At 42.5% G+C, this 27153-nt stretch overlaps 1 protein-coding gene across 1 annotated transcript; it reads left to right on the top strand.

Annotated features, from left to right (window-relative positions):
- On the top strand, nucleotides 1-27153 carry LY86 (lymphocyte antigen 86). The gene is made up of 5 exons (XM_009478431.2): nucleotides 1-208; nucleotides 14166-14252; nucleotides 15708-15836; nucleotides 23557-23609; nucleotides 26555-27153. The coding sequence occupies exons 1-5, from the start codon at nucleotides 88-90 to the stop codon at nucleotides 26648-26650; spliced, it is 486 nt and encodes a 161-aa protein (XP_009476706.1). The 5' UTR covers nucleotides 1-87; the 3' UTR covers nucleotides 26651-27153.

Genomic DNA, 27153 nt, shown 5'->3' with positions numbered 1-27153 from the left:
TCTCCCTTGGAGAAAGGAAGGAACACCTCCCTCCACAGAGGGTTAGCAAGAGACAGAGAAGTAATCCTGCAAACTACCACCACCACCATGAAGACATCAAATGTTCTTGTTCTCATCTTCGTCCTGCTTTACATCAATGCCAGCACAGAATGGCCTACGCACACAGTCTGCAAAGACGACAACTTGGAAATACATTACAAAAGCTGCGGTGAGATTTTTTAAATTTCCGTTTTCCTTTTAGCTGGGCAGCAAAGTTGTTCTTATGCAGCGAGAGAGGCTTATAAGCCAGGCAATGAATGGAAGGGTTCATTCCCAAGCCAGCACTGGGTTTCTCAGCTAGACTATTTTTAGTCTTTCAAATATAGCTGGTTTGGTTGACACACACACAAATCTAACTGTATTTTGATAGAAGATAATAAAGAGGAAATAATGTAACCTAATTCAGAATAATAAACAGCTGTGAAAAATCCAGATCAGCATGAAAGAGATGACTAGGATTTTCATCTTGCAGTTAGGTTAAAAAAAAAAAAAAAAAAGAAAAGAAAACCCTAGATCTTTATCTTTTCTACCCCTGGGACGACACAGACTCTTCAATGCACTGATCTGCTGTTTTCCTAATGTGTGGTGAGGCTGTGGTGATATGCTTTCTGTCCTCCCACTTGGAGTGACAAGGGACCCAGCATGATGACAGTGGGAAGGATTGGTGTTCTCCACTATTGCCGCTGTGCTTAGCTAGACTTCAGCAGCAGCACTTAACAGAGGCATTTCCCAGGGACCGTAGGGTTTTGTTTGTTCTTTAAATCTGTAGAGAAGAAGAAAAGGAGCAAGCAGCACTGGAATGACTGAAAATGAATTCACTGAATGGTGCCTGCTTTCCACCTCTTGCTTTGCTGGCCTTGTGCCTCTCCTATTGTGCTGATCTGCTTTACAACTGGGACAAAGGGAATTAGATTCACAGACGCCTCATTCATTTTCCGCACGTGATGTGAAAAGCGATTCATGGCAAATGAGCACCCTAGAGTTTGTTTTTCTAATTCATCCTGATACAAAGGGTTTCCTGGGGGGGGCCTTTTCTCCCCTGTAACTTTCATGCGGTTTTGCACACCCATTAAAATAAAGCCAGTGAGGTACAAGAGAAGTAAATAAATATTTGTAATGCTATTCTTTACCGGCCTGCTCCTTGGAGACTAAAGTCAGGCTTCACATACTATAAATGGGTATACTGCATTAGGAAAATATTTAATTAGATATTGAATACAAGCTTTGGTATTACCTTTATTTTAGTAAGAATTCATTGTACCAGTTAATTCTGTTCTCTCAACAGGTCTCAGTTAGCAAGAGATGCCTTGACACAGAGGCACAGGCTGCAGTTTGAGTCAATTCAAATGATGATTAAATTTGTCTGCTGGGCCCCATGTCAGTCAGGCATTGCTTCTTACTATGCACACCACTGGCCTAGCTAACAAAATGCATTTGTTTACAGCTTATATGTAATTTATTTTGGTTTTCCACACACAGAAAGGTAAGAGGTACATTCATTCAGGAGGAATTCACAGCTTGAGAAGCACAAGCCAGGTGTCAGGTCAGGTCCCAACACTGAGAGTGGTTTTCTGTTCTCCCAGGCACAGCTATGGGAGATGAGAAGATTACACAGACATGGAAACAATGCAAGAATTAAATCAGATTCCTTGTTTGAAGCCCGATTCCTCGCTCCCTTACAGCTCTGGCAGATTCAGTTGTGGCAACACTCACAGCTGCTGTCACAATGTTCTGCCCTGCCTTTTTCCAGAGGCTACCACACCTGTAGTGTCAGATCAGGATGTACTGTCTGCTGACCCAGCTCATAGTCTGGTAGCTTGCATAAAGCAGAAAAGTATAAGACGTTTTGGGCTCAGCCCAGAAATCTACAGGCGGGGAGCATAAATCCAAATACACTAGTCCACATCCCCTTCAGAGAAGGCACTGGTCTTACTGACCTCAGCGGCAAGCTCACAACAGCACCAAAGGTGCCGATCACCCTTTCAGGAGAGGGGAAGCTTTGTCTCCACTTCATTTCACTGTAAACCACAACTAGATAAGCAGAATATATCTTCGCTCTTTAGCTGTGTCCCACCAATTGTTCTCTCCCAGGAGGGAACAGACATGCTAGTGCCTAGGTTTGACAAGACCCTTTCCCAACAAACCTTCTCATGACAACTTTGTAATGTCAGCAAGCACAGAGTCAATGCTAGGCAACTTCCCAAAGTTTTTAGCTATGTCAAGGGAAGACTGCCCTGCCTGTCCCTCCAGTCTGAGAAATCCCCATGGTATTTCCTGCTCCACTGAAGATTCCAGAGGATGACACATTTTTGGGATACAGTGGCCACAGTGAGGTATCCAGCATGAAATCTTGGAGAAAGGTTCCCCTGTTGGCTTCAAGAGGGTCAGGGTTTCACCTCTATTGTTGTTACTATGAACTCTAGGATGTTATCAGGGTTGAATCAAGTAAAATTTGAAGAAGTTGAGAGAATTTTAGCCAAGTATTTCACAACTTTATTTCTGGAGTTGAATGCCCTCTATTAGCAGATTAAGAGAGTTCAGTCTGAGCATTTAAGAAGGAGCTAAGTGTTCATTTTTACTTCGCAGTTTCAGATCCTTTCCTATAATGCAGTAAAAATCTGACTAAAGCCAAAAATATGAGCTAATATAACTGTGATAAATGTAGCAGAGAAGCTTAGGTGGATAATGGAAGACAGAGAAAGCATAGCAACCTCCTGTACCCAGGAGCAAGTCCCAATTCCCTGTAGCAAGCACTTGTTCTAGCTGCATCCTACCCCTATGATGCATAAGATACAGGCATGCATCAAGCCCCCAGCCTCACTCCATGTTCTGGATCCTTTAAAAGGATCCCCATTCCCACCCAGACATGTCAGACTAAATGTTCAGTGACCAGGACCCCGAGGGATGCATCAAAAGAAGAGGGTGGACAAGATCCCATTGATCAATATCATGCACTTGTAAAAAAAGCCATTTAAAAGAACTCAGACAAAAATTCTCAGCAGCAAGTCCACAGTGAGAAACTGAGGCTGAGAGATGGGTGGTCTAAAAGTAAAGTAAATAGACAGTATGCTGCCTCCTCTATATAACCGCAGGAGACATAACACTGAGACAGTCTATAAATAGCAAGACATTTCCCATCAGTGCCACTCTTCCTCCCAGCAACAAGTGACAAAATGAAGGAAGATCTCAAATATGACCACAAATCACTTTAGAAACCTGGGCAGGGATCTTGAGATAAAAGCATCACAGGTTAACATCTCCGACTGAGAAAAGAGAACCGTAATTGGCAAGTCTATGCAGAGACATGAAAAGAACCTGCTACACAAAAGGTTGATTCCTATCCCTTTTAATTTCACAGTGATTTTTACAGTAATAACACTTTTGATCTTTCCAGCTACATTTTGAAAGGCAATTGTCTGGGAAGGGAAAGGTGGGAAGGCGATGGTAGCAAAGTGCCCCGAGCAGATTCCAGTGCTATTTGAGTATCAGTCACCCACCTCAAAGTGCAGTGCAGTGAGAGACTGCAAAACATAACTCTTCAACACATCTACCAGCATCTGCTTCCAGACCATTCATGTAAGCCTAATTGTCTTAATTAGCCATGAAAACATTCTTACAATGTAGCCTTCAAATGGGGCCCTTTTCATAGGGTAAAGCAGGTGATTGCTGCTGCAGATGTATGAAAAACATTTTCCAACTATTTTTACAGCTCTTTCTTGAAATGTTAGCTGGGCCTACATCAAGAAATCAGTATTTCAGAATGCCTGGTTTTGTTTCGACCAGCAGACCCAGACCAGTATGCTCTGTGATTAATAAAGCTCTACGTTTAGATTAGGACATGGGAGATTTCAGAGTTGTCTGCTGCCTGAAACTGTAGATTTCTTGACAGTGCAGAAAAGGTTACTGGTAAAGCAGAAGGTTCTTAGAAAGGGTCTGGAGAGCATCAACTATTAAGGACTCTGTTTTCTGTGCACAGGAGGAAATAACAGGAAATTTCAGGGGATCTTCAGGAGAGTCAAAGTAGTAGTATTTGAAGATGACGTCTTGAGAGATATTCCTTAGGCTTTATAAAACACTGTTCAGACCACATGGGATTTTTTTACTACCACAGACAAACACATTTCCCAATTAATGTTTGACATTCTTTGCTTTTTATTCTTTTTTTCATCTGAAGCAAGGTTAATAGCTGAAGTTTTAGGAGAAGGAGCAATCAGTCGGTATTCATTTCAACCTCCAGAACCTAAACCTGACAACTGGTTGCACCGTTCTTTACAAGGTTTATATCTGCGTATCAACAGATTTAAAAATAATAAAACATATTTAGGGATATGGGTAACCCTCTGCTTTAATTAGTGTCTTCTGCTAGACAAAGAAGCAGGGCCCTATGGTCACGTGGAGAATTATTTTTACAAGCCAATGCTCCTAAACAGAGCAAAGTCAGACTGAACTTATGTCCACTGAGCTCTATGACTACTTGTATAGCTCTGTGTCACACTTCAAGCAGGCCATTTCTATAAAGCTTTTTCCTGCCCTACATTGGTACAGTAGGAAAGAGAAGCACTGCCCACTTCAGTACAAGCTTGCACTGGATTGCATTTACAGGTAGAGAAACTCTCATTTGTATGGCTTTTCTTTAAACTTGTGAGCTCAGATTTGAATCTCTGTAAAGTGGTCCCTTGATGTCAACAGGGTTATTCTGATGTAGAACCTGCTCTGGTCAGATAGCGCAGTATAGCCACCCTCCTGTTAAACTCTGCTTTGAGGGAACTTTTCAGGGCTTTAAAAAAAAAAAAAAAAAAAAAAAAGTGGAGACTGATAGACTGGTTAGATTACAATTTTCTGATGATTTGTCTGTCCATGCTGAATAGTTTCAGTCTTACTAGGGTCCCCCTCATACACTCAGCCCATCATATCCTTTCCTTTCTCCTACATACTGAGATCAAATATACAATTTCTCTTAAAATCTTCTTCTTCCTTTTTTAAAAATAGACCTGTAACACCCATCCCTGCTCAATCAGAATAGCAACTTGTAAACAAACCTGCTAAATTGTCATCATTGTAGCACTAATTTTACAGCACATCACTTTGTTTTCTGTATCAACCAATGTTACTAGTCCTTTTTCCTCCCTGGCCACACACACTTACATCCTTTAGTCAAAGGATACAAGTAATCCGATAGCTTCAGCTGGCAAAGAAAAGTCTGAAAAAAATTCTCACTTCATGCATCTTCAGGGCAAATGTTCTTCTAGACACTTGGTAAAAGAAGGTTCTTTTTCCATTATTCTTTGTTTTTTTGGCAGACAGATTGAGCCAGATGCTTCTCTTGGACTTATTTATTTATTTCCCTCAAGCAGTCTCCAGCAATTGCTTCTGCTTCTGAATTATTTAAAGACACACGACACCGACTCCCCTCTGATCTTTTGTTGCATAGATAGCAATGGGCAAACAATCAAAGAACTTAAGGATTTCACTTGAAAATGTTTTGTTTGTTTGCTCTGTCCAAGCCATCTTAGGGTCATAGTCTTGCTGCTATACTCATCTGGTATAACTTACTTATTCCAGGGGGAAGGCCAGATGTTCACATGCGTATTTCTGGCACCAGATCCTAACAAACAGAAGCTATCATCAGAATCAAGGTAGCGTAGATGTAAGCGCACATGCAAATCTTCTTTTAAAGTTTTGGTCCCTCCATGAATTGAAACTACCTTATCTGTTTCATTCTCTGCTTCATTAGAGAGGATTAAAACTTTCTTTTCCTATGTGACCTCTTAAGGTGATTCTGATTTAATTTTACCTCTTCTTTCAGAGAGGGGAAAGTATGTAGTAAATTTTAAAATGTAAATTGTAAGGAGGAGCAGGAGACAATGTCATACCTCCAAGGTACCCTGGCAAAAATGTTAGGTTCAGCATCTAGACTTTGAACCATTTAGTAAAATCAATATTAATGTTTTCACTGAGACTAGTAGTGGAGAGAATTAACCTCAGCTGAAATTTTCCCACCATGCTTTAAATTTTTCCATCTAATTTAGTTCTAAGAGGTTTCCTCACCATGTCCATTTCTTCACCAAATCAGTGAAGGTCCAGCATCATGGACTGCAAAAGAGGGTTGTGTGCGACAGCCCCTCCTGCTTATTTCCAGCTGCTAAATCTAAACTAGTAGACATGTTTTCCACCTACTGACTTTTGCCATGTCTTCAGTTGTTGCAGCCACTGAGTCACTAAGGAGTCACAAGCAGGAGGGGCAACAGCCCGCAAGGCAAGTCATAGGAAAAAGCATTCTCCCCTTTGGAAACAAATAGGAGAGACAATACCTAGAAAGCTGTATATTGCATTACAGTCAAGAAGTACTGTGGGCAAGGCAGAACTGTCATTTGCTACTGCACGCTAAATTTGGGTCTCTATGGAAGGAGCGGTCTATGGAGGGAGTGGTCTAATATACTAAAGAGGTGAGTCACAGCTATGTTAACAGTTTGATGAAAATTTGACATTAGCTCCCTGTATTACATAAGGTAGATATTATCAAAAGGCCCATTCACTGCATCAAGTCCGGAGCAAGAACAGTTGCTCATAAGTGCTCCAGTGTAAAGCTTTCTGTGTAAGCATATGAAGCATTGCTAGGTGTTCTTGACATTGCCACACCATCTCATCTAGAGCTGTCACTGAGGCCTCAAAATAGCTCTGGACCCTACAATGCTTACAGTTTACCAAAGAAAATAGAGGCAGAAGATCAGATTCTCATAGCAACTTAACATCCATCAGCAAAAATATCCAGAATAATCTAAGAAAAATTAACACACCTCAGAAAAATGCAAAAAGGACTTCAGAAGTATTGTGTGTTGGTGTCACTGCACCAACTTCAAGGAGGCTTATAGCAACCTAAAACTAGGGACAAACAGTGGTCATCAGGGACAAGATACCTAAATACCCTGTACAGAACCATGTACAGAACCATGTACTGAATCCAAAACCTCTGATCTGTCCCAGATGCTGCTTTTAGACTCAGCAGAGCTTCCAGTTGCCAAAATCTAGGATCTTGAAAGCTACCACAAATTAGTTCAGTGCACCAGTTTCCTCTTCACCTGAAGATGGATGGCTCCTGTCAAATGATCCAGCAGTGATCGGGCAGGCAGGAACCCAGCTAGTTTCCTCAGCAGAAGGAGCATGCCATTCCAATTATAGCTTACTGCCACACTCCTGTGGTGGATTTCAACTCATCCTGGGAAAATAGGAACATTTAGCCTATTTATATGCTGCTGATTACTGTTCTGTATAATCAGCGGTAAAGCCTGCTATCCCAAAGCATGGCATGTGTCTAACAGCAGGGCAGTTTCTAGTAATGTTTGGTTCTATTTCTGACACAAGTCTGCAAGTCTGTTGTGAATCGCCAGTCATACTGGCAAGCACTGATGTCCAGAAATCTCTGTCTCAAGTAGAGCAGTATAAAGAAAAGAAAGACACATTAAGAGAGAAGAGACAGATCTGATTAGGAATAACAGGCAGTTACTGTATGCATCTTACTCATGCAGCGCATGGTGTTTTCTTACCAACAGAACAGAAGAACAAAGACTTTCTCTCTCTAATACATTCCCTGCTGGGCCAAAATTAATGCAGCATTTTCTTGTTACACTGCTGTAGCTGAAGCCTGCCCTGCCTCCCTTTTTCTCTCAAGTTAACTAGGACAAATCAGGATTATCAAATACAAATACCTATCTGTATGTGCTATCTCTCAAAGCCGGCATCTTTCGGTTTTGTCTTCTCAAACAGGATTAGACAAAGCTTTGTCATACCACACAAAGAACAGAAACCTCCCTTTCCAAATATCACCACTGGCAAAAGGAAGGAAAGTCTCCATGAACCTTCCGACACCGGCCCTCCCCTCAAGCCCCAGCAAACAGCTTTAACAAGCCTGCTGTCAAGAAAGGTGGTTTGGGCAGGAAAAGGCAGGGAGACTCAGGTCAAGTCTTTGGCAAGGCTGCTTTATACACGCTGGTGACACCCCATCCCCAAACACAGCCCTCCAGCTGCAAGGAGCCCCTCACACCTGCCGTCTTTACAGGGGCTTCCCTCCAGCTCATCACACCACACAGCACTTCGCCCAGGCCACCAGCAGCTCCATGGCCACAGGTGGCAGCTGGGTGACCTGAGCTTGGTACCAGGAAAGTCTTTTCCTCTCTTCTCCATCTGCCACCCTTCAAGCCCTTTGCTCACGGGCTGAGCCCTCCATCCCGCATCTGTTCCTTGTACCCCAAATGCTGCTACTATTGCAGTCAGTGCCCCAATAACTCATTTGGAGAAGCTACTGGCCTTCTGAGTTAGTTTCTGAATGCTTGCAAATTTGGACATCAGTTATAAGCAACAATGAGTTTTATTTGAAATAGTAATAGACAAAGTCTTCGTCCTTTATTTAGAATAATTTCATAAGACATGAATCGCCTTGCTTACAGGCCAGTAATGCCTGTGCCTTAATCTAACTGAACTGCATATAATTGTTCTTTGTATTACGTGTGTTCAGTATTCTTGAGAGGGGAGTGGAAATAATTTAAATATTGCATAAACACCTTTTTTTTTTTTTTTTTAACCCCATACTTTAAGTTTCTCTTGCTAGTGTTCTGGGGTTTTTTAGCTTATAGATTATACTGAGACCAAATCTTCAGGCTTCCCTCTACAGCCATGTAAATTTTATCATAAAGGAAGCAGTTATTCACTCCACCAGCCATCTCCAAGAGCTTCAGGTTTAAGTAGACCTCAGAGACCACAAGTTGATAGCGCTGTTTCCAAAGGGAAATTCCCACAGTCTGTACCCCCAGGACATTAAGGATACATGAACTGTAATCTTCCCTATTCCTTCACCTCCATGTTGCCTAAGTAAGCCAGAAAGGTGCAGGAGATAAAACATAGCATGACTTCTGCAAAGGAGGCCAGAGTGCCTGTCCAAGCTAGGCAAAAGCCCAGAGCTGGTCATGTCTGAGGTGAGCATTTTGGGATAAAGCATCCTCATGATAAACTAGCCACAGCCAACATGAGTCTCACAATTTGTTCTGCTCCCCTCTGAAGAGAGGGTCACTGCTTCTCCCAGCCACGTCTGGCCATGGCAGTGGCACGTAGGGAAGGCAGGCCCAAAGGGAAGCTTATTAAACTGAAGGTGCTCAGGGAAATCTAGATGCACAACTGGAGGGCTGCTAATTCAGCTCATGCGCCTTCCTCAGTACCTTATAAGTAGATTCCGGTGTCAAATATAACCTTGAGCATTCAGGTTAATTCATTTAAATAGACATTAAAGAGAAAATGTTCAGTGAATACATAAAGTCTGAGATCCCAAACAGTTCCTCATTCTTTCCCTCTCCTTTCATCACCTTGAATGTTATAAGAACTAATGATTTAATTTTATTAAGAGCTTTGAAGGTGAGGTAGTTGGGTAATTACTAAATATGTTTCTTCCTTGTGCTAATTTCCAGCTCCTCTAGCACCAGTCTGTCCTTGCATGACCCTAGACAAGTGCAGCTATGTCATTCCGTTCAATTATGTGGCCTATCTGCTCCTAAAAAGTGTTATTTTGAAACACCCAAAGCTTACCAATTTGGAAAGTCTTCTTACCACTGCAGGACTTACAGATGTGGGCTTTTACAAGCAAAGCTTGCCTGGTTACTGCTCCTATTCACTTGTACTTCTGATTTTCATGCTCATATGGAAACAATGTGATTTTAGAGCAGATTCAGGTGAGAGTAAAGCCAGTAGAGGATAGTTAACAAGACAGGGGGAGGGAGAGAGAAGAATAAAAGACAGAGACTGCTGTACACCAGCCCAGCAAAATTCCTATAACAGGTGCTTCCCATCTGGCCACAGAGTTTCTGTAATGCCCAGTTAGTCATCTGGCAGCTCAGGCTCTGAGGGACATAACCGTAGCGGGTTAGCACTTTATCATTCCCAGCTGTCTGCTTCATCTTCCTGCTGGAGATCACCTCCCAGAGCACAGGAGGCTGAATGGACACGTGGGGTGTAAAGGCAGCCCCAGCTCACAGCCCTGTGGCTTGGTGCACACCCATGTCCAGCAGGAGCAGGAGCTGGTGGCCCCACAACTGCAGTAACTGAGGCATGAAAGTGTGTTCCCATCTGTTGTCCCTGTTACTGGGGTAATAATCTCCATCAAATGTACAAGGTTTGCAGCTAGGAGGGTGATGTACACCACTTTAATATATCTGAGCTAATTTACCTATGAACCTTCTGCCAAAAAGAACAGGAAAGGAAACTCCAGGAAGAAGAGGTGAGGAACTCATCTGAGCTTCTAGGCTGTGCTATGCACATCTGCTCATTTTCTTCTAGAAAAATGCAGCCGAATTCATTGCTGTGAGCGCCTCGCAATAGTAAGGCAGGCTGAAATCTTGCACTATGGTGCCACTACAGGTTGTATCCATGGAAAACCACATACCAAGCCAATATAGCAATAAATCTCCACTAGGTGCTTGGGTAAGGGTGAAATGGGAAGTGGGATGCATGGGGTCCGCTGGCACTGTGCTGCGTAAGATGGAATCAGTGGCAGGATGCCAGGTACATCCCAAATTTACCTCTCAAAGCAGGACTGTACTACAGAAGCCAGTCTTTGGCAAGCGCTGTATATTCAGTGCTAGACACAGTTGAGGACTCAGCATTAGCCACAGCATCAAGTCCAAATAACAGGTCTAAGAGATCTTATGGTGCATTGACTGTTTACAAAAGCCAAAGACTTGCCTCTTTCTCAGAACAGTCGCCTGAAAGATTTAGAACTGTCTAGAGAGAAACTTCAGTGAAAATCCTGCTCCCGGGCACCTTCATGCTAGCTACAGATATGTTGTGAGAAGGGCCTGGGCTGCATAGATACACAGAGACAGAAAAAAAATGCCCTTTTTCCCCCCAATAAGCAGATTTTCACTGAGAAACCTCAACATGTTTGCAAAATTTCCAGCAACATTTTAAGTGTTGGTAATATATCAAAGCTGAACTGGAAAAGCAAAACTCCGTAACCAGTTGAAGAGTTTCTAGTTTTAATTATGGAAGAGGGAGCAGATTGAAGGGAGTGGGTGGAGGGAAGTCTGGGAACATACAGTACTGTGCACTATGAAATGTGCAGGGAAGTGGAAGGCTGAAGGGCAGCCCCACATATTTTAGAGATTTAACGGTAAATGTTATTGCTCTGCACATGTGAAAGACATAACATGTATTTTTTCCAGTCTAACCAGCTCACTTCAGATTGAGGCAAACAAGGAAGAATAAGTATTAAACCTCCATAAGAGACACACAGTGACTCACAGTTGTGCTTCTGAGATGAAACAAAAATGGCAATTGCCTCGAGTTGGCTTTGCCACACGAGGGATGACTCAACATTTAAAGAAAAAGGGGTATAGGCACACTACCTTAGATCATAGCACACAGCTGAATTTACAGACATCTTTACTTATCAAACGGTTAAAAATCACTATTTTCTTTAATTTCCCTTTAGCAGCAACCTTTCTGCCTACATGTTGTGGAATCCAGACTCCCTGGCACCGTAGCTTTAGCAACACAGCTATCCTTTCAATCAATTTCAGCAGGAGGCCCCTACATAAGAGGTTGGACTGCAAAGTCATAGCCTGAATTTCCCACAGGGAGATGGTCAGAAAATTAATTGGGATTTCTTTTGCCAGTGGAAAAGTTTACATTTCTCAGCAACAGAGTAACAACACAAAATCCATGTGCTCTAATTCACAAATTTTTCTGGAATTTCGCATGTGAGTGCTTCCACATTCTCTTGCTCTCTGTGGACCACACAACACTTCTCTGGATATGTCAGAGTCCTATGCTGCATCACTAGTGGTGCAGTAAAAGACACCAATGGCTACAACGCACCATGAAATATGTCATTTAGCAGAAGAGCTCACCCCATAGGAAAAAAACAAAAAGGCACGAGACATCCAAACTAAAACAGCCCTGAGGTCAGGTTTGTTGTAAGAAACGTATGCTTTCCAGAGAAGCTAGGTTTCACAAACATCCCCTTTCCATCAAAACAGTTACTGATGATAAATTTTGAACTAAAAGTTCAACTTCTAGCCCTAACACCACAATTTAATTTGTTGACTAAAGACAGACTAATCTCTTTGAAAGAGAAGAGCATCATAAATGTTGGAGTGCCATTTTTGACCATAGCTCCCTCTGGAAATTACAGAGCAAACAATTTTAGTCACCTAACATTCAGCACTGTTTGTAGGCATCAATGCCCAGGTTGCTCTAAATCTGAGCAGCTGCTTCCTGAAGTTTATCATCGCACCACACACAAAACAGAAATGAGAAGGGCTCTTGCAGAAGTCCAGAGGAAAGCGGAAACCAAGCCCTGAGAGGTGGTAGAGACCAGAGGGGAAGCAGGCGTAACGGTCCTGGAGAAGAGACAAGCTTGACACGTTTTCCGGCTGGAGCAGGAAACTGTTCTCCTACCCAACTGCAACAGCTTCTGAAGCTGCAATAACAAAGTGAGAACTGACAGGAATATGCAAAGGGAGGAAAGACAACCCTCTGACTCTTGTCACACTTGAGCTGATAAACAACTCCAGGCAGCAATTTTTTGTCCCAAGTAGATCATGCAACTGCAGAGACTGCTTTAGTGGTGTGGAGGACAAAATCCAGCACAGGGACACAGAGCTGTGGGAAATACCAGTGACTTTTACCTCCCTCCTTTAAACAGTTATTTTCATTTACCAGAACCTAGGACTCGGGAGCTCCTTTTGGACCACACTGACAATCCATGTTCTTGCAGAGCCTAGCTTAGTTAGAGCCCCCAGCTCCTCCCAGCACTTTCCTTCATTTCATGCTCCCCTCTAAGCAATCAAGCTTTGGTCACCCAAGCTTGCTTCCCACCAGCTGCTACAGCTGTGGGGCACTGCTAGAAAAATAGGGTCAGACTACAGAGATGCTAGCTCAGCCTCACAGAGGACACAGATGACTCAAGTTTCACCACAGCATCAAAGGAAAATTCTTCCAACCCATTATTTTCAATTCAGTGAGAGGATTACCTCAAGCAACAATAACTTAGAAACAGAATTCAATTCCCAAATTTGTCACCAGCAGCTCTATGTAAACTGGGGAGCCTACAGCTGCTTCTGCACGTGCCACAGTCATCTCTCTGGTTTCCACAGAGAAGGACATTAGATGCACAGGCTGGCTGGAAACCCACCACAAAGAATAAACCTATGCCTAAAGCAAGCCTTGACACTCAACATGATATGCTGCCAAACTGGCCAAATCTTTCACCTCCAGCCACAGCTCTGGAAAACACTTGCACGCTGTTGGTTGCAGCAGCTGAACTGTCAGTTGTTGCTGCCAGCTGTCACCAGTGTGACACATTGGCAAGCCTTCAGGCATCTCATGGAGGCTAGCAAGGAAGAAGGTGGAAGTGGGGGATTGCAGTTATGTTTGTACAAGAGTTTTGGAGCTTGATGCAGAGAAAGGGATACTGCAGGAACTGGTAAGAGCCATGTTCACGTCAGTCATCAGCTGAAGGGCTCCCTTCAACCTCAGCTCTGCTAAAGTCTCCCAGAAAGGGAGACGTGTAGAATATTTCCTGGGTTAGAAATATCCCACAATCATAATAGTGGGCCCAGCATGGAATACTGCAGGATCTCAGTTACACAATTTTATTTTCATTTTTCAACTTTTCATCCCACTTCAGGATTCAGTTTCCCAGACAGTCTTGCCAAGCCATCCTGTGATACAAATGAATTAAAAAACATCATCATAACCAATTACTCATCAGTGCTGAGGAAGGAATAGTGATGTGCAGAACCTGGGAAGAGCAGCTGTGTTAAGACTTCCCTGTTGAATGGGTATCGACTACCCACCACTGTGGGGAACTTGCTTTCCCTGAACTTGGCTCATTTTCCCACACAGTACGCTTTAGGCCACATATAGGCTATCATCTGAATGTGCTTCAGATTTAAGTGGCAGGAAGGACAGAAGTAGCTATTAAACATGGGCTATGGGAGCTTTGAGCACATCCTGGAGAATTTCTAAGGAATATGTAATCTCTTTTTTACAACACTTCTACATTTTATTCTTTTCTTCTATACAGTAAGTATCTCATTAAAAATACAACTTGTTACCCACTGCATTCTGTTTCCAAACAGATCCACAGCAAGATTTTGCTTTCAGCATCGACCGTTGTTCTGATATCTCCACCCACACCTTTAACATCAGAGCTGCAATAGTCCTAAGTAAGTGAATTGCTATTTTTTCATGCCATAAACAGGTAATTCATGTGAGTGCTCATATTAAGTAAGCAAGGATGACAACCTCCTATAAAATATGAATGGGCTGCATTTCTGAGGAACTTCAAAACCTGCGTGGGGCTACAGAAATGTCAGTTCTGTTATCAGCTCTGCCTCAGACTACACATGTCACCCTAAGCAGGTCATATCAGCCCTCAACCCCTACTCCTCTCTTACCCTTCACCTGTACATATGGATAGCCAACATGGGGGCCGCTCTAGAGCTTGTCTTCACCGCTAAGTCTTCTGGGGAGAGTCTTGTTGAATGAGACAACTACAGCACCAGCAGTGCTTACCAAATCACCAAGGCTGACCCTTGCAGGTGGGAGACTGAACTAAGGGACTCTCCAGAGTAAGGTGGGGCCACCTCCCTGCCATGTAAAGAAGCATGCTGGGGATCCAGAGCATTGCTGGAGTGCTAGCCTGAAACAACAGTCATGCCATCAGCTCAGCACCTGTGCTAGCTGAAGTTATACCCTCCAGCACTTGACTTACCAGTAATAAAAGGTCAAAAGCAGAACTGCATTTGCTCTAATGGTCTGGGTGCACAAGTTAATATTAGCCATAGCTTGACTTGTGATCTTTGCACATGAAAGCCACCTTCTTACAACCCTGTTGGTCCCAAGCTCGCCTAGAACCTCTACTACCAGAGCATAAGTACATGAGCACTGCTGCATGCTCCTGGTGCTGAAAATAAGTTTGTGTACCAAGTATCTTTTAGCACTTGGGAATGCTTCCTTGTGTGCAAAAGGTCTCCCTCCTGTGAGACATGCTGCCCTTTTGCCTGGGGAGCACCAGTTTTCAGGTGGCTGCAAAGTTAAACAAGCCTGCAAAATCGCATTACAGGCATTTGCAAATACTTTTCCAACAACTTGGAGTACAGGACCTTCCTCTAAATCCAGTAGCCTCACTGGCTGTATCTATGTTAGCAAGCCAGGCACAAGCAGGCAACCTCCCAGCACTGCCAAGCTGCTGTGCTGGTCCCTGGCACAGGTTTGGCTCGAGCCAGCTACCGTTTTCCCAAGCAGCAGGTACAGGCCACAGGCAGCTCCCAGGGGTCCATTGGATATGGTCCCTCTGCTAGGGACAGTAGGAAAGAAAGTTTAGATATATGGACACAAGATTTACTGTGCCAGTTGGCCTCAGAGTGAGACAACAGTCATGGGCACAGTTTATCTAACAATGAAGATATATGCTATTATGTTCACTGTTATATACACCTTAAGATACTTAAAGACCTGTTCCTAAAGCATGGATTTCTATGTATCAAGAGTTCTCAGTGAAAAGAAAACATTCAATGGCTTAAACAGCAGGAGAAAAAAATGGAATCTTTTTAAAAATAAAGTAATAAACCTGATTACCCTTGTACTTTCTCTGAGCTCTCCTTCTGCTTTGTGTGTAGGACACAGCATCAAGGAACTGTACATCAAGATTGACCTGATCATAAATGGGAAGACCGTCTTAACCTACTCAGACACGCTTTGCGAGCCGGGTCATTCTAAGCTTATTTTCTGTGGAAAGGAGAAAGGAGGTAACTTAAGTAACATTAAGTGTTTGATGGCTACTGAATAGCCAAGTTGGCCAAGAAGGCCAACAGCATCCTGGCCTGTACCAGGAATAGTGTGGCCAGCAGGAGCAGGGAGGTGATTGTCCCCCTGTACTCGGTGCTGGTGAGGCTGCACCTGGAATACTGTGTCCAGTTTTGTGCCCCTCAGTACAAGAAAGACATTGAGGTGCTGGAGCGTGTTCAGAGAAGGGCAACAAAGCTGGTGAAGGGTCTGGAGCACAGGTCTGATGAGGAGCAGCTGAGGGAACTGGGGTGGTTTAGTCTGGAGAAGAGGAAGCTGAGGGGAGACCTTATTGCTCTCTACAACTACCTGGAAGGAGGCTGTAGTGAGGTGGGTGTTAGTCTCTTCTCCCAAGTAGTTAGCGATAGGACGAGAGGAAATGGGCTCGAGCTGCGCCAGGGGAGGTTTAGGTTGGATATTAGGAAAAATTTCTTCACAGAAAGGGTAATCAAACGTTGGAACAGGCTGCCCAGAGAGGTGGTGGAGTCACCATCCCTGGAAGCGTTCAAAAAACGGGTAGATGTGGCACTTGGGGACATGGTTTAGTCTAGGCTACCCGTAATTGGTTTAGTGTGGACTTAGTAACGTTAGGTTAATGGTTGGACTGGATGATCTTAAAGGTCTTTTCCAACCTAAATGATTCTATGATTCTATTCTATGAATACTGCAAGCAGAATGCACCCACTCTGCTGTTGAATGCACCAATACATCGTAATGTTCTTTTTACTTCAACAGCATGTTAATAGATGACAGAAACACAGTAGTACAGAGACATTTTAATTTCAGAGTCTGTTTTTTCCCTTAACCTGTTTGCTTGCTTTTCTTTTCATCGCTGAATATTGCACGCACATGGGATTTCAAGTCCATAAAAAAAAAAAAAAATGACTGTGGTAATGTGACCTCATCCAAGAGCAGAGAGGTTCATAAGCCCTATTTATAGCCACATAGTTGTCATGTGAGCAAGAAGTTTGACAAAAATAAAGGCCAGTTCTGTAAAAGAAATGGCTGAGCAAACAAACAAGCCGTTCTGAACACGTTCTTCACTATTAAGCAAGTAACACTTCCTGTCCTTAAAGGCAGTTCTTAACTCACTTTAAGAGGAATTATGCTTGAATAAGGATATTTGGACCAAGATACTATTTGATACCATCTACTGTTTGCATCTTGTTTCTGTTCAACACGTGCCTATGCAGCAGTCAGATTATTTCAGTTCACGCCAGTCAAATTGCCAGCTGGAGCAGACTTGCACTAGTTGGTTTACAGTGGCATTAGCTGCCCCCAGAAAGTAGGCATCTGTGGTTCCAGGTGAGCCTGGGCAGCTCAAGGTCCCTTCTGCCACGACCCACGCCAGGTAGTGCAAACCTAGCCATGGTATGTCCAGAAGAGCTATAGTCATGCCTCTGGACTGTAATAACCATGTATCTTAAATGGTTATTTTGAAATCCTTCTTAGGTCATGATCACCTCTTTAAGCTGATTTTAAAATAAACAGGTAGAGCTGCAGGGAAGTTTCAGAGTTGTTAGAGCACCAATTAGTTTCAGCTCTGCTTTCCTTCCATTCACTTGCATGCCTGTACTGGTAACACTGCAATAATTCACATGCAAGGGCTATGAGTTTAAAGACCATGCACAGTACTACTGCTAAGACAGCCCCAGAAAATTACTAAGACATTTCACACAGCATAGAAATATCACAAAAAATAATAGAGAAATTCTGCATGAGCAACCAATTATGTAAATCCTGTAAGCCAGATAGACAAAAAAAATTAAATTCAGAGGTTTCTTCAATTGTGTACTGAATTACAAGGGGAAAAAAAAACCCACCCACAGACCTACCGAAAAACTATCTTATTCTGAAGTACTGAATAACATCCTTTAGAGAATAGATTAAGGGGAAGTAGAGTCAGTCCTTAGCTGAGCACAAACTGCTATTCACACATTAAGTCACAAAGCCAAAAACCTCCTGGGGTTTCCGAGTCCTTTAATCTTAAACTGACAGGTGATTGTTTCTACTAATTGAAGTACATTATGATATAAACCCATGGTTGGTTGTTTAAATAATACTATATATCTTCATTTAGAAGCATCCTTAAGTTAGTGCAAGGACCTCTGCCACACACTTTTTTTGTACACACCCTCTTGTTCAGTAGCTGTTTTTATTTAGTAATGAAGTCACAGTGGGAAAGAAGTGAACTTTCTCAGACTAAGGTTCAAACTGAAAACGTGGTATTTCTTAATTAGTTGACATTTGATACTAACCCATGTTTTAGGACACAGAATTGAGCTGAAGACCAATTTGAGGCAATTCAGCACAGCCATAATTTACCATATTAGCACAGCTGTAAATGTGACCTAATAGCTATGCAGAAAGGACAACGTTGTGAGTGGCCAAGTATGCAGCCTAGCAAAGGTACAGAGGAGCAGATAGCCCTTTCAACTGAAGCTTTTCATGCAGAGCCCCTTTTTCCCTGTTGTACAGGCAACATTTCCAACATCTGGCCAGACCTGACCTGAGTTTAAGTATAGTTCCAGGCAGAATTTTGCCTTCCACAAGGAGGCCAAAAATTGCCTGTTCCTCCTCTCCCCAAATGAGACAGAACATAGTTCTATACAGGCTTCGTTGGTTCACTCACTCATGAGAAGTTACAAGGAAAAGAGACTTATAAGAGCTGGATGTGGCAAAGTCTTGGGTGTTTGGGGTTGTTTTATTTTATTTTGCTCTCCTATAATACTGCAGTTTTGCCATGACTGGAAATACTTTAGGAGCCTTATAGCTGGAGGTTTCATATTCATCATAGTCATATAGTGTTTACTATTTATGTTAAGCAAAGGTCACATATGGCACACTGGGACTCCTAAATAGTATTCCAAGATCTTTTTCTTTGAACTATATGCCTGTTGTGAAGTTGTTAGCTCAAAGGTTGCAAGGAAATGGGACGTTGTCCATTTAAGAACAATTAGAACGAAACTGCTAAATTCTTTGTGGCATAACATGAACTCAGCTCTTCCCCTTTTTTAGTAGGAAGTGCTGGTTATTCCCCATTTCCTCCAAAGAAAATAGTTACATAATATTTAACAGATTTCCCAATGCAATCACCAAAATCAGAGAAAAAGACCTACCGGGGTTGTATTTAGCAATGTGCCAACCACAACTTGCGGGCTTAAACGATGCTTCCTGACAAAAGATAGTTGCATCCTCTGCAAGTCCACAAGTTTTCTTTCAGCCCCAACTGACAAAGGCACCATCAGAGCACTTGTATGATTCCCTGTGTACACTCCCAAACCATAGAGAAACCCCCCCTTGCTTCAGACCTCTGTTCCTTTACATTATTGCCTCTTCCAGTAGGTGTTACAGTGAACAAGTTCCTAAAACAGTATTTGTGAATAAAAGTAGAGAACATAGCATGAATTACAGAACTGGTTATCACATTAAGAGTTTAGATATATGTTTCCAAGGAAGCAGCCACACCGCAAAGCTAGGTCTTTGGGCTGATATACAATGCCACCTTTCTTAGCCCCTTCATCTCACTTTTTCCTCCCCAGTAAAGAGAGTGGATGTTTCTCACCCAGCTATATATTTATATACATTTTTCTCACTCAGCTATAAATCTATAGCTAGCAGTTATTCAGATCATTCCTGCATTGCTAAAACTCACAGAAGTTGTGTGTTAGTTGCATGGGTACAAGATCACGTCCCAGAAGAACTCCAACATGGAGCATTTAAGTTCTAAAATGATTTAAAACATAGGAAAAGGAAGAGGTGGGTGCAGATGTACAGGGCCTTTATATAGTACAAGAGTGTGAGAACACTTAAAGATTTTTCAGTGCAAAGAAGGTTTGAGAAAGAGGAGTGAGAATTTCATTATAGGTGTTTTGTCAGGAATGAGAGGCATCTTCATGATAAATGATAACTAGTAACTCGAAGTAATCCTCAGGAAGTTCTTACACATTTGAAAGCTCTGCATCATACTGGAAGCTACTAGAGGCCTGGGAAAAGAACTAAGTTACTTTTGGTAGAAACAATAGCGAAAAGCTGCTACAACAATATCAAATACAATAATATCACCTTGTAGTAGCAGTGCATTAGAAATGTTTTCCAGGATGCTCTACAGAAGTCACCTTCATTTAAGTCTTTAAGAAAAAGGGCTGAAAAATGGAAGATGGACTGAAAGCACATCACAGATGACAGCATGCTTGACAGATACCATAACTTATCAGCAGACCAATGAAGACATACAGAAATTTTTAATTGGAAAAATACGCTCATGATTTATGCTGTTCCCAATGTTCGTACATTTTTGCAACAACATCTGGGTTTGCTCTAAAAAGACGACAGAATTCTTTCAATGAGCTAGGCTCAGTGTTTGTGACAGTTACACTTACTGCAACAGATGCGTTCATCCTCTTTCAATGGAGGAATGCAAAAATATATGAATATTTGGAGAAAAATGTATGACTATATGAAGGATGCTGTGATAAACTACAGTCTTAAAGCCCTGGAGGACGTTTACACTTCTGGAATTTTAGCAGAAACCCTCATGCTAGAGGAACATTGAATGGGCTTTGAAAAGCCTGATCCAGCCAGCATAGGCACTGAGGAGGTTGCTATGGTCCGAAGTGAATATGAATGATAAAATTCAGGAGATCTATGGATCCATATTATTTCCTGGCAGGTCTCAACTAGCTGAAAGTGAAAGCTGCCCTTGCTTTCCTATCAGGACATAGTTTCAAAGCAGCATAATCCTTTTTACACCACACTGTTGAGGCAAGGAAAGTCACAAGAGTTTTCTAGAGGCCTGGTTACAGAACCACAGAACAGTTGAGGTTGGAAGGGACCTCTGAAGGTCATTTAGTCCAACTCCCACCTACTCAAGCAGGGCCACGTACATCTGGTTGCCCAGGACCATGTCCAGGTGAGGGTTTTGAGTATATCCAAGGATGGAGACTCCACAATCTCTCTGTACAACCTCTGCCAGTGCTCACTATCACAGTAAAAAAAAAAAAAAAAAAAAAGTCTTTCCTGGTGTTCAGAAGAAGCCCCCTGTGTTTCAGTTTGTGCCCACTGCCTCTTGTCCTGTCAATGTGTACTACTGGAAAGAGCCTAACTCCACCCTCTTCACACCCTCCCTTCAGGTATTTCTACATACTGATATGCTGTCCCCTAATCTTTCTGTTCTCTAGGCTGAACAGTCCCAGCTCTCTCAGCCTCTCCTCATTGGAGAGATGTTCTAGTCCCTTAATCATCTCAGTGGCCCTCCCCTGGACTCTCTTGAGTAGCTCTATGCAATTAATAACTGTGAACCACTGCAAGACCCCTGGTTAGAAAGAGCTAAGTAACAGCAATGCTGAAGCACAAAGCAGTAAATATACACCGCAAACTGGACACACAGCACCCAGCTCTACAGTTTGAGGCTCCCTAAAAGATAGTACAGCCCATGAGAGTGACTCCATTGATTACCAAGCAAAGGCATAGCTGCCACAAATCAGAGCAATCATGGAAAACTTCTCAGAGGGCTGAGGCAGAGCCCTAAGACTGCATTCATCTAGCTCTGATGTAGTCATTACTTTGTCACATCAAAGTAGGAAAAAAATAGCTTCTACCTACACTAAAGGAGAGATTAGCATTGCCATCATTTCAGAAGCAAATTTATGGCCTGGTGACTCCTACTGCATTTTAAAATATAGGCTTTGCAGAGCTTGAATGCTGCATCTGTATGTTTAGATGCTGGATGGCTTTCCAACAGCCTTGGTGAGACCCTAACAAGCCATGTGATCCAAGAGGAGTTTTCATGTCTCTGTGGAGAAGGACTTTGGGGAAGGGTGATAGCTCACAGCCCAGTTTCCTCTTTACTCTCCTCTGCTGCCATCCAAGATTTGCTAGTCTCAGAGCTGACTGAAGGAGAGACAATCAAACAAGGATCTCAACAAAAGGACACACAAACCACACCATTGCATGGTCCACACCACCCTGAGGGGCAGCTCACAATATGGCTTAGCACACATCAACACACACTGCTCAGGTCCCAAGGGAGTCATCACCCAAGTCATGCAGTCTGCAGTGCCTTTAACTCCCATTTAGACTCCAGTAAGTTGTGAACTGGGAAGTGGGCTGTACTGTATTTTTAAAATTCTTGAGTCACTGCTCTCCACGGCAGAGAAGTGTCAGACTCCAGGGCTCTTGCTTCATGCACAGAAGCAAGCATTGATGGTGACTGCTCTTTCAAAAGCAAAAGACTTCTTGGTGTCCAGGTGAAGTAGCCACGGACACAGAAGGGAATGAGTACAGTATGAGTGCTGCAGCATAGTTGATCAGTTTGAGTGACAAGCCAAATCATACTTATTCTGTTCTCTGTTTTGGTACTAGGTTTTTCAGGGCAACACTGAGAAGCTCTGCATCTTCTCCACCTCCCAGGAATATCAGGGCATTATGTTTAACAAACTCTGCGTTAATGCAGACTTGTAGGACATTGATGTCGTCTCAGGTTTCTCCTATTTTTTTCCTAGTTTATCTTACAGTCATGATTCTTTCATATAAGTTTGTTATAAGGCATTGACTAACATTTCATAGCATGTGTGGGGAAGACCTTCTGTGGACTCTTTTCCAAGTCAGATGCCTACTGTGTGGTGGGATGGACCATATGACTTAAACATGCTACAAACCTTTTGTCCAACCTTTTCCAAGAAACAGTGTAAACCAGCACAGCGAGACTGGACTAAAACAACTCTCTTGAAGTGACAAGCATCAAGATGCCAGCACATACTCATAAATATGATTAAACACTTACTCCTCTGTCACTGTCAAAGTAAAGAATATTTCATGACACCTTCCAAAGAGAATCCTTAAACAGTTCCTAGACTTTTCCACGACTTGTGGAGGGCAAGTTGTGCAAGAAATTCTGAAATACTGAAACATCTACAAATTTTATTTTCAGTCAAGTCTGCACAGTTTGGCCCAGTAAGCTATGAAAAAGTAGGAGGAACTGCAGAACAGCTTGCTAATTCTGTCTATTAATGCCAAAGTTTCCCTTTCTTCAACAGCAAAAAGCAAGCATGCCTCACGATTAGGGAGAAGAGGATTGGAAGGTGGAACTCCTGGGCTCTATTCCAGTCACCAACACAACTTGTGATGGCTTTAGCACATCATGTAACTTCTTGGTGAACAGTCCCTCAGCAGTGAGGCAGACATGTTCTTATTACTTTAAGGTCATGCTCAGCAAGCAGTCAGAAGTCCACACCTACAGAAACACTCAGCTCAGACTGGTTTTTCTTAAAGTTACCAAAACAGTATAGTTCAACTATTGCAGCTGCAGGTGTTTGACAGATCATGCTAAAGGACTTCTGTCTGACAATCCTCCTCCCCTTTCGTTTCCCCATTTGCAGGATGCAGGCTGACATAGGAACACCCACCCAGTTGTGCAAAGCCATGCCCACATCCTCCACTCAGACAGGGACTGCAGGTCCTCCTTTAGCCCAGGCTTTGCTCTGCTTTCCCCATAAGGCAGTAAACATCCTGACATTTCTTTCAGGAGGGTTGTTGCAAGACTGTGTATAGAACACTTTGCAGTTCCATAACACTTGTCACTGGAGCACTTTGAAGTGCTATTACAAAAAAGCATTATGATCAGCTGCTCGTTTCCTTCATGTGTTGCATGTCTAACCACCCATCACCATTTTTGCTTTTCAGAATACCTCTACTATGAGGGACCAGTCACACTAGGGATCAAAGAATTCCCACAGGTAAGTTGGTCACGGCTGTGCTCCCAAGCAGGAGGGCTTTCTGGATGAGGTATGGTCAGAGGGCTATCAGCAATCACACCAGCATATTCCAAGCTTCCCCAACTTGCACACTGGATCTGATTGTGTTTACATGACTAATCCTTTTCAATATGAAATTAAGTGGCTTTGCTTAAAGCATTAAAGGCCACCATTATCCAGAGAGACAGATTTTCTTAGGATAGCAGATCCCCTCTACCAGCACTAAGTCATGCAGCCATACAGTTCTTTAGTAGGCTCCCTGTCTATTACTCTTAAAATGGCAACAAAAGAAGCAGCTCCAAGGGACTCCTGAGAGACCAAGGCTGCAATTCAGCTCACTCCTTAGTGGGCTGAACGATTTGGAGCAGCTCATTCATCCTCACTGGCTATAAAGGCAGTTTAGATAACTCTTCCACTGCATATATATGGTGTTAGACAGAGACAGGTATTCTAGGTTGCAATTGAAAGTACAAGTTACTGTGCCAAGAACACTTTTTCTGGACTTATGGAGCCTTAAAATAAGAAAGTAATTTCTTAGAAAGGTGAGAAAACAGGCAGGACTCTAGGCACTGCTCTGAATTTCCTGGTCACCCATTACAAATGCTCTTTACAAGCTGACTTCTCCACACTCAGCTAAGTCTCCTTCTTAAAGGTCAACGAAATCACATTGAAAAGCAAGATAGGTCCCAAATGCTGAACATGCCACAGTGTCTCTTAACTGGGCACAACATGAAGCTATATTTGACCAGTAAATAACAAAGGATTTTTAGCCACATACATTAAGAGACTGGATTGAAAGGGAGAAGGCAATATCTGGATCATCAAGGCATCTGTTTGAGAATGTGGTGAGGAAAGGTCACCACTGCAGAAGCACACAGTTCCGGTGGTCAGTCAAACACTCCTTAGGTTTACTCACATAGAGAAGCACAGCATGAGCTCTCAGTTCTTCAGCAGCAGACATAAAACCTATGTCACAGCCTCAAAGATGAGGTCTGAGGTTGCTGAGCACTGGATTGGTCCAGGTGCAGGAAAAGACGACAGGATCAGAACAGGGATACAGAACAAGGACATGAGTCCCAGAGAGCCAGACTTGCCAAGACCTGCAGAGGTGATAACAAGGATAGCTAAATTTTGGGAGGATTGAGCCTCCATTACAGCTACCATCTCATACATCTCAATCTTCCCTTGGTGATAGCAGCAACCACAACCTTCATTTTCCAAGGCATTCACACAGGGAGCTGGGCCCCCTTATGCAGACTGTTATCCTACCATTACTAGCCTTTAGGGAAGCAAGCTGTGCCTAGAGATGCTGTGTTTAGCAATGCCTTTTGTTGTCTCACACTGTAGTGCCCAAGCTCATATCAGTCAGCATCCTGCTCCAGAAACAGCTTTACCAACATACTGAGGACACTTCTGTAGTAAACACTCTAGACAAACAGAGTAATAGGTCTTTAGACCAAGAGGAAGCCCTAGAAATGCCCACATAGAACAGTAAAACTCCAGTTCTGGGCAAACTAGCTGTATTTGGAGCCAGAAATTCTATTGTTCACAATCCTCTTTTAATAACAATTTTTACCCATGAGCAAAAAATTATTCTGGAGGAAGGAAAAAAATCTAATCATTAATGAGCAATGGAAATGAGTTGTTATAAACTCCCTTCAATGAATGAAACTATAAGCTTTTGGAGAATTAAAATGCTTGTAAGAAAGGGAATAGGAAGCCTTTTTGTTAATTAATCCGTTGGGCAAATAACATCATCCTTCCATGCCAGCAATAAGGAGTTATTCCATGCAGCAATTTTCTTCTGCTCATTACAAAGAACAGACTCATCTGAGCAGCCCAAAGGACATTTGCACAGTCCACACAGTGATTACAAGGCCGTATTCTCATGAGTATGTTGCCATTGGGCCTTTCTCTAAATTTGGATGTTACACTTAGCTTGAAGCTCTCTGTGAGGACACAGGCCAGTTATTACTTTAGAAATCCCATGGTAAAAGGCAAATACCAAGAAGCCTGACTCATTCTAGCTGTGCCTCCTCGTAGTCCACAACCAGAAGTGCCCTGAGCAGGGCAAGAGCTTTCTATGGTTCCAAGCCAGGAGGCCACTTCTGCCAAGCTCTCCTACCCCAGGTTTTGCTCCCCTCCATACTCCAGAAAAAAAAAAAGAAAGAAATACTGCAGCACCAGCAATCTAGAGTGAAGGAAATCTAATTCACCTCTTTGTCAAAATCTGTTAAATGAGCATTGTCATCTTCTCTGCCCAGTGCTTCTCCTTCTCCAAGTGTCTGGAGAGAGCAGTTTTGACCAATACAAAAAGGCATGGCTTCTTTAAGGTTGAGATTTTTTGCGCAGCAATGATACAAGTTCTCCCCAAAGCCTGAATTATTAGTAGTTTTAACTACATAATTTGAAATTAAACTACCTCTTGTTTTATTATATAGGAATTCATCACAGATCAAGTCACCTATACACAAAAATCCCCAGGATCCTATTTTTTTTATAAAAATTCGTATCAATAACAGTGTACACACTGAACAAGATCCAAGGAAGAGAAGTGCCAGACAACTGAGCACCTCTTCCCCTTCCAGTTACTAAACAGCACAGGCCATACTGTGCTTGCTCATAAGAAACATAAGAAGTTATACAGATTTGAAAGGAATTTTTCTGCATCAAAATATTTTGTTCCCCTTGTGTTGTTTTAATTTTGAATTTGTGCTGTCAGCATTGATATCCCTGATGAGATTATTTTGGCAAAAAACATGGGCAAGTCCTCTACCAATTCTGAAATATTTGGACATGAAAGGTTTTGGAGGAACTTGATGGGAAAAGTGTTACTCTGTTTCTAGGAAGAGGGGTCCTTCACAGAAACAGAAGTAGTTCTATACTACTGGTGGACTAATCTCTTGCTTTGTGTTTGTCTCATACAGGGAGATTACACTATTTCAGCAAAGCTGACTAATGAAGATCGTGCCACTGTTGCTTGTGCTGATTTTACTGTGAAAAATTATTTAGACTATTATTAGCAACAAACCAATTTCATGAAAGCTACAGACTACCAAAGTTATTGAAGCCAAGTGAGCTGTTTGCATGCTACAGTGATTCTGAAAGAAATAACCCCCACATGGTGGTTCTGATGCTATTCCTCTCTATAATTCACTATTTTCAAGAAGTCACTAGACCCTCTAGTGGTAATTTTATCTCTAAATGCACGCTGTAGCCCACTTTTTGCTTCTAATATATATAGCTGCAAGTAGAAAGTATCTGATACCAACATTCTCATCTTAGGATGAAAATAGCATGAGGCAGAACAGGCTAGAGCCTAAACTTTTTTTTTTTTCAGTAAGTTGTGGAGGTATCCATTTCTAACACAGGTTAAAGATGACTTTCATATGTATCACATATTATGCAGTTACAGCAGTCAACATTTTCAATCTTCCCTGGGGCCTGTCTGGATCCTCCACTAGAATAGATTTTGTTATAACCGCAGAACAAAAACAAAATAGGATGAACGTGCCTTTTTTCCAGT

The sequence above is a fragment of the Pelecanus crispus genome, chromosome 2 (assembly GCF_030463565.1).
Source record: "Pelecanus crispus isolate bPelCri1 chromosome 2, bPelCri1.pri, whole genome shotgun sequence".
NCBI classification, from domain to species: domain Eukaryota; kingdom Metazoa; phylum Chordata; class Aves; order Pelecaniformes; family Pelecanidae; genus Pelecanus; species Pelecanus crispus.
Note: the sequence above shows the minus strand (reverse complement) of the source record. Positions and strands in the feature narration are given on the sequence as shown.

What these genes read in the sequence shown, in the direction of transcription:
- LY86 (XM_009478431.2), top strand. Translation starts at nt 88, where the DNA reads ATGAAGACATCAAATGTTCTTGTTCTCATCTTCGTCCTGCTTTACATC. An exon ending in CTGTGGAAAGGAGAAAGGAG is followed by an intron (nt 15,837 to 23,556) that starts GTAACTTAAGTA and finishes TTTGCTTTTCAG; the next exon opens with AATACCTCTACTATGAGGGA. An exon ending in GGATCAAAGAATTCCCACAG is followed by an intron (nt 23,610 to 26,554) that starts GTAAGTTGGTCA and finishes TGTCTCATACAG; the next exon opens with GGAGATTACACTATTTCAGC.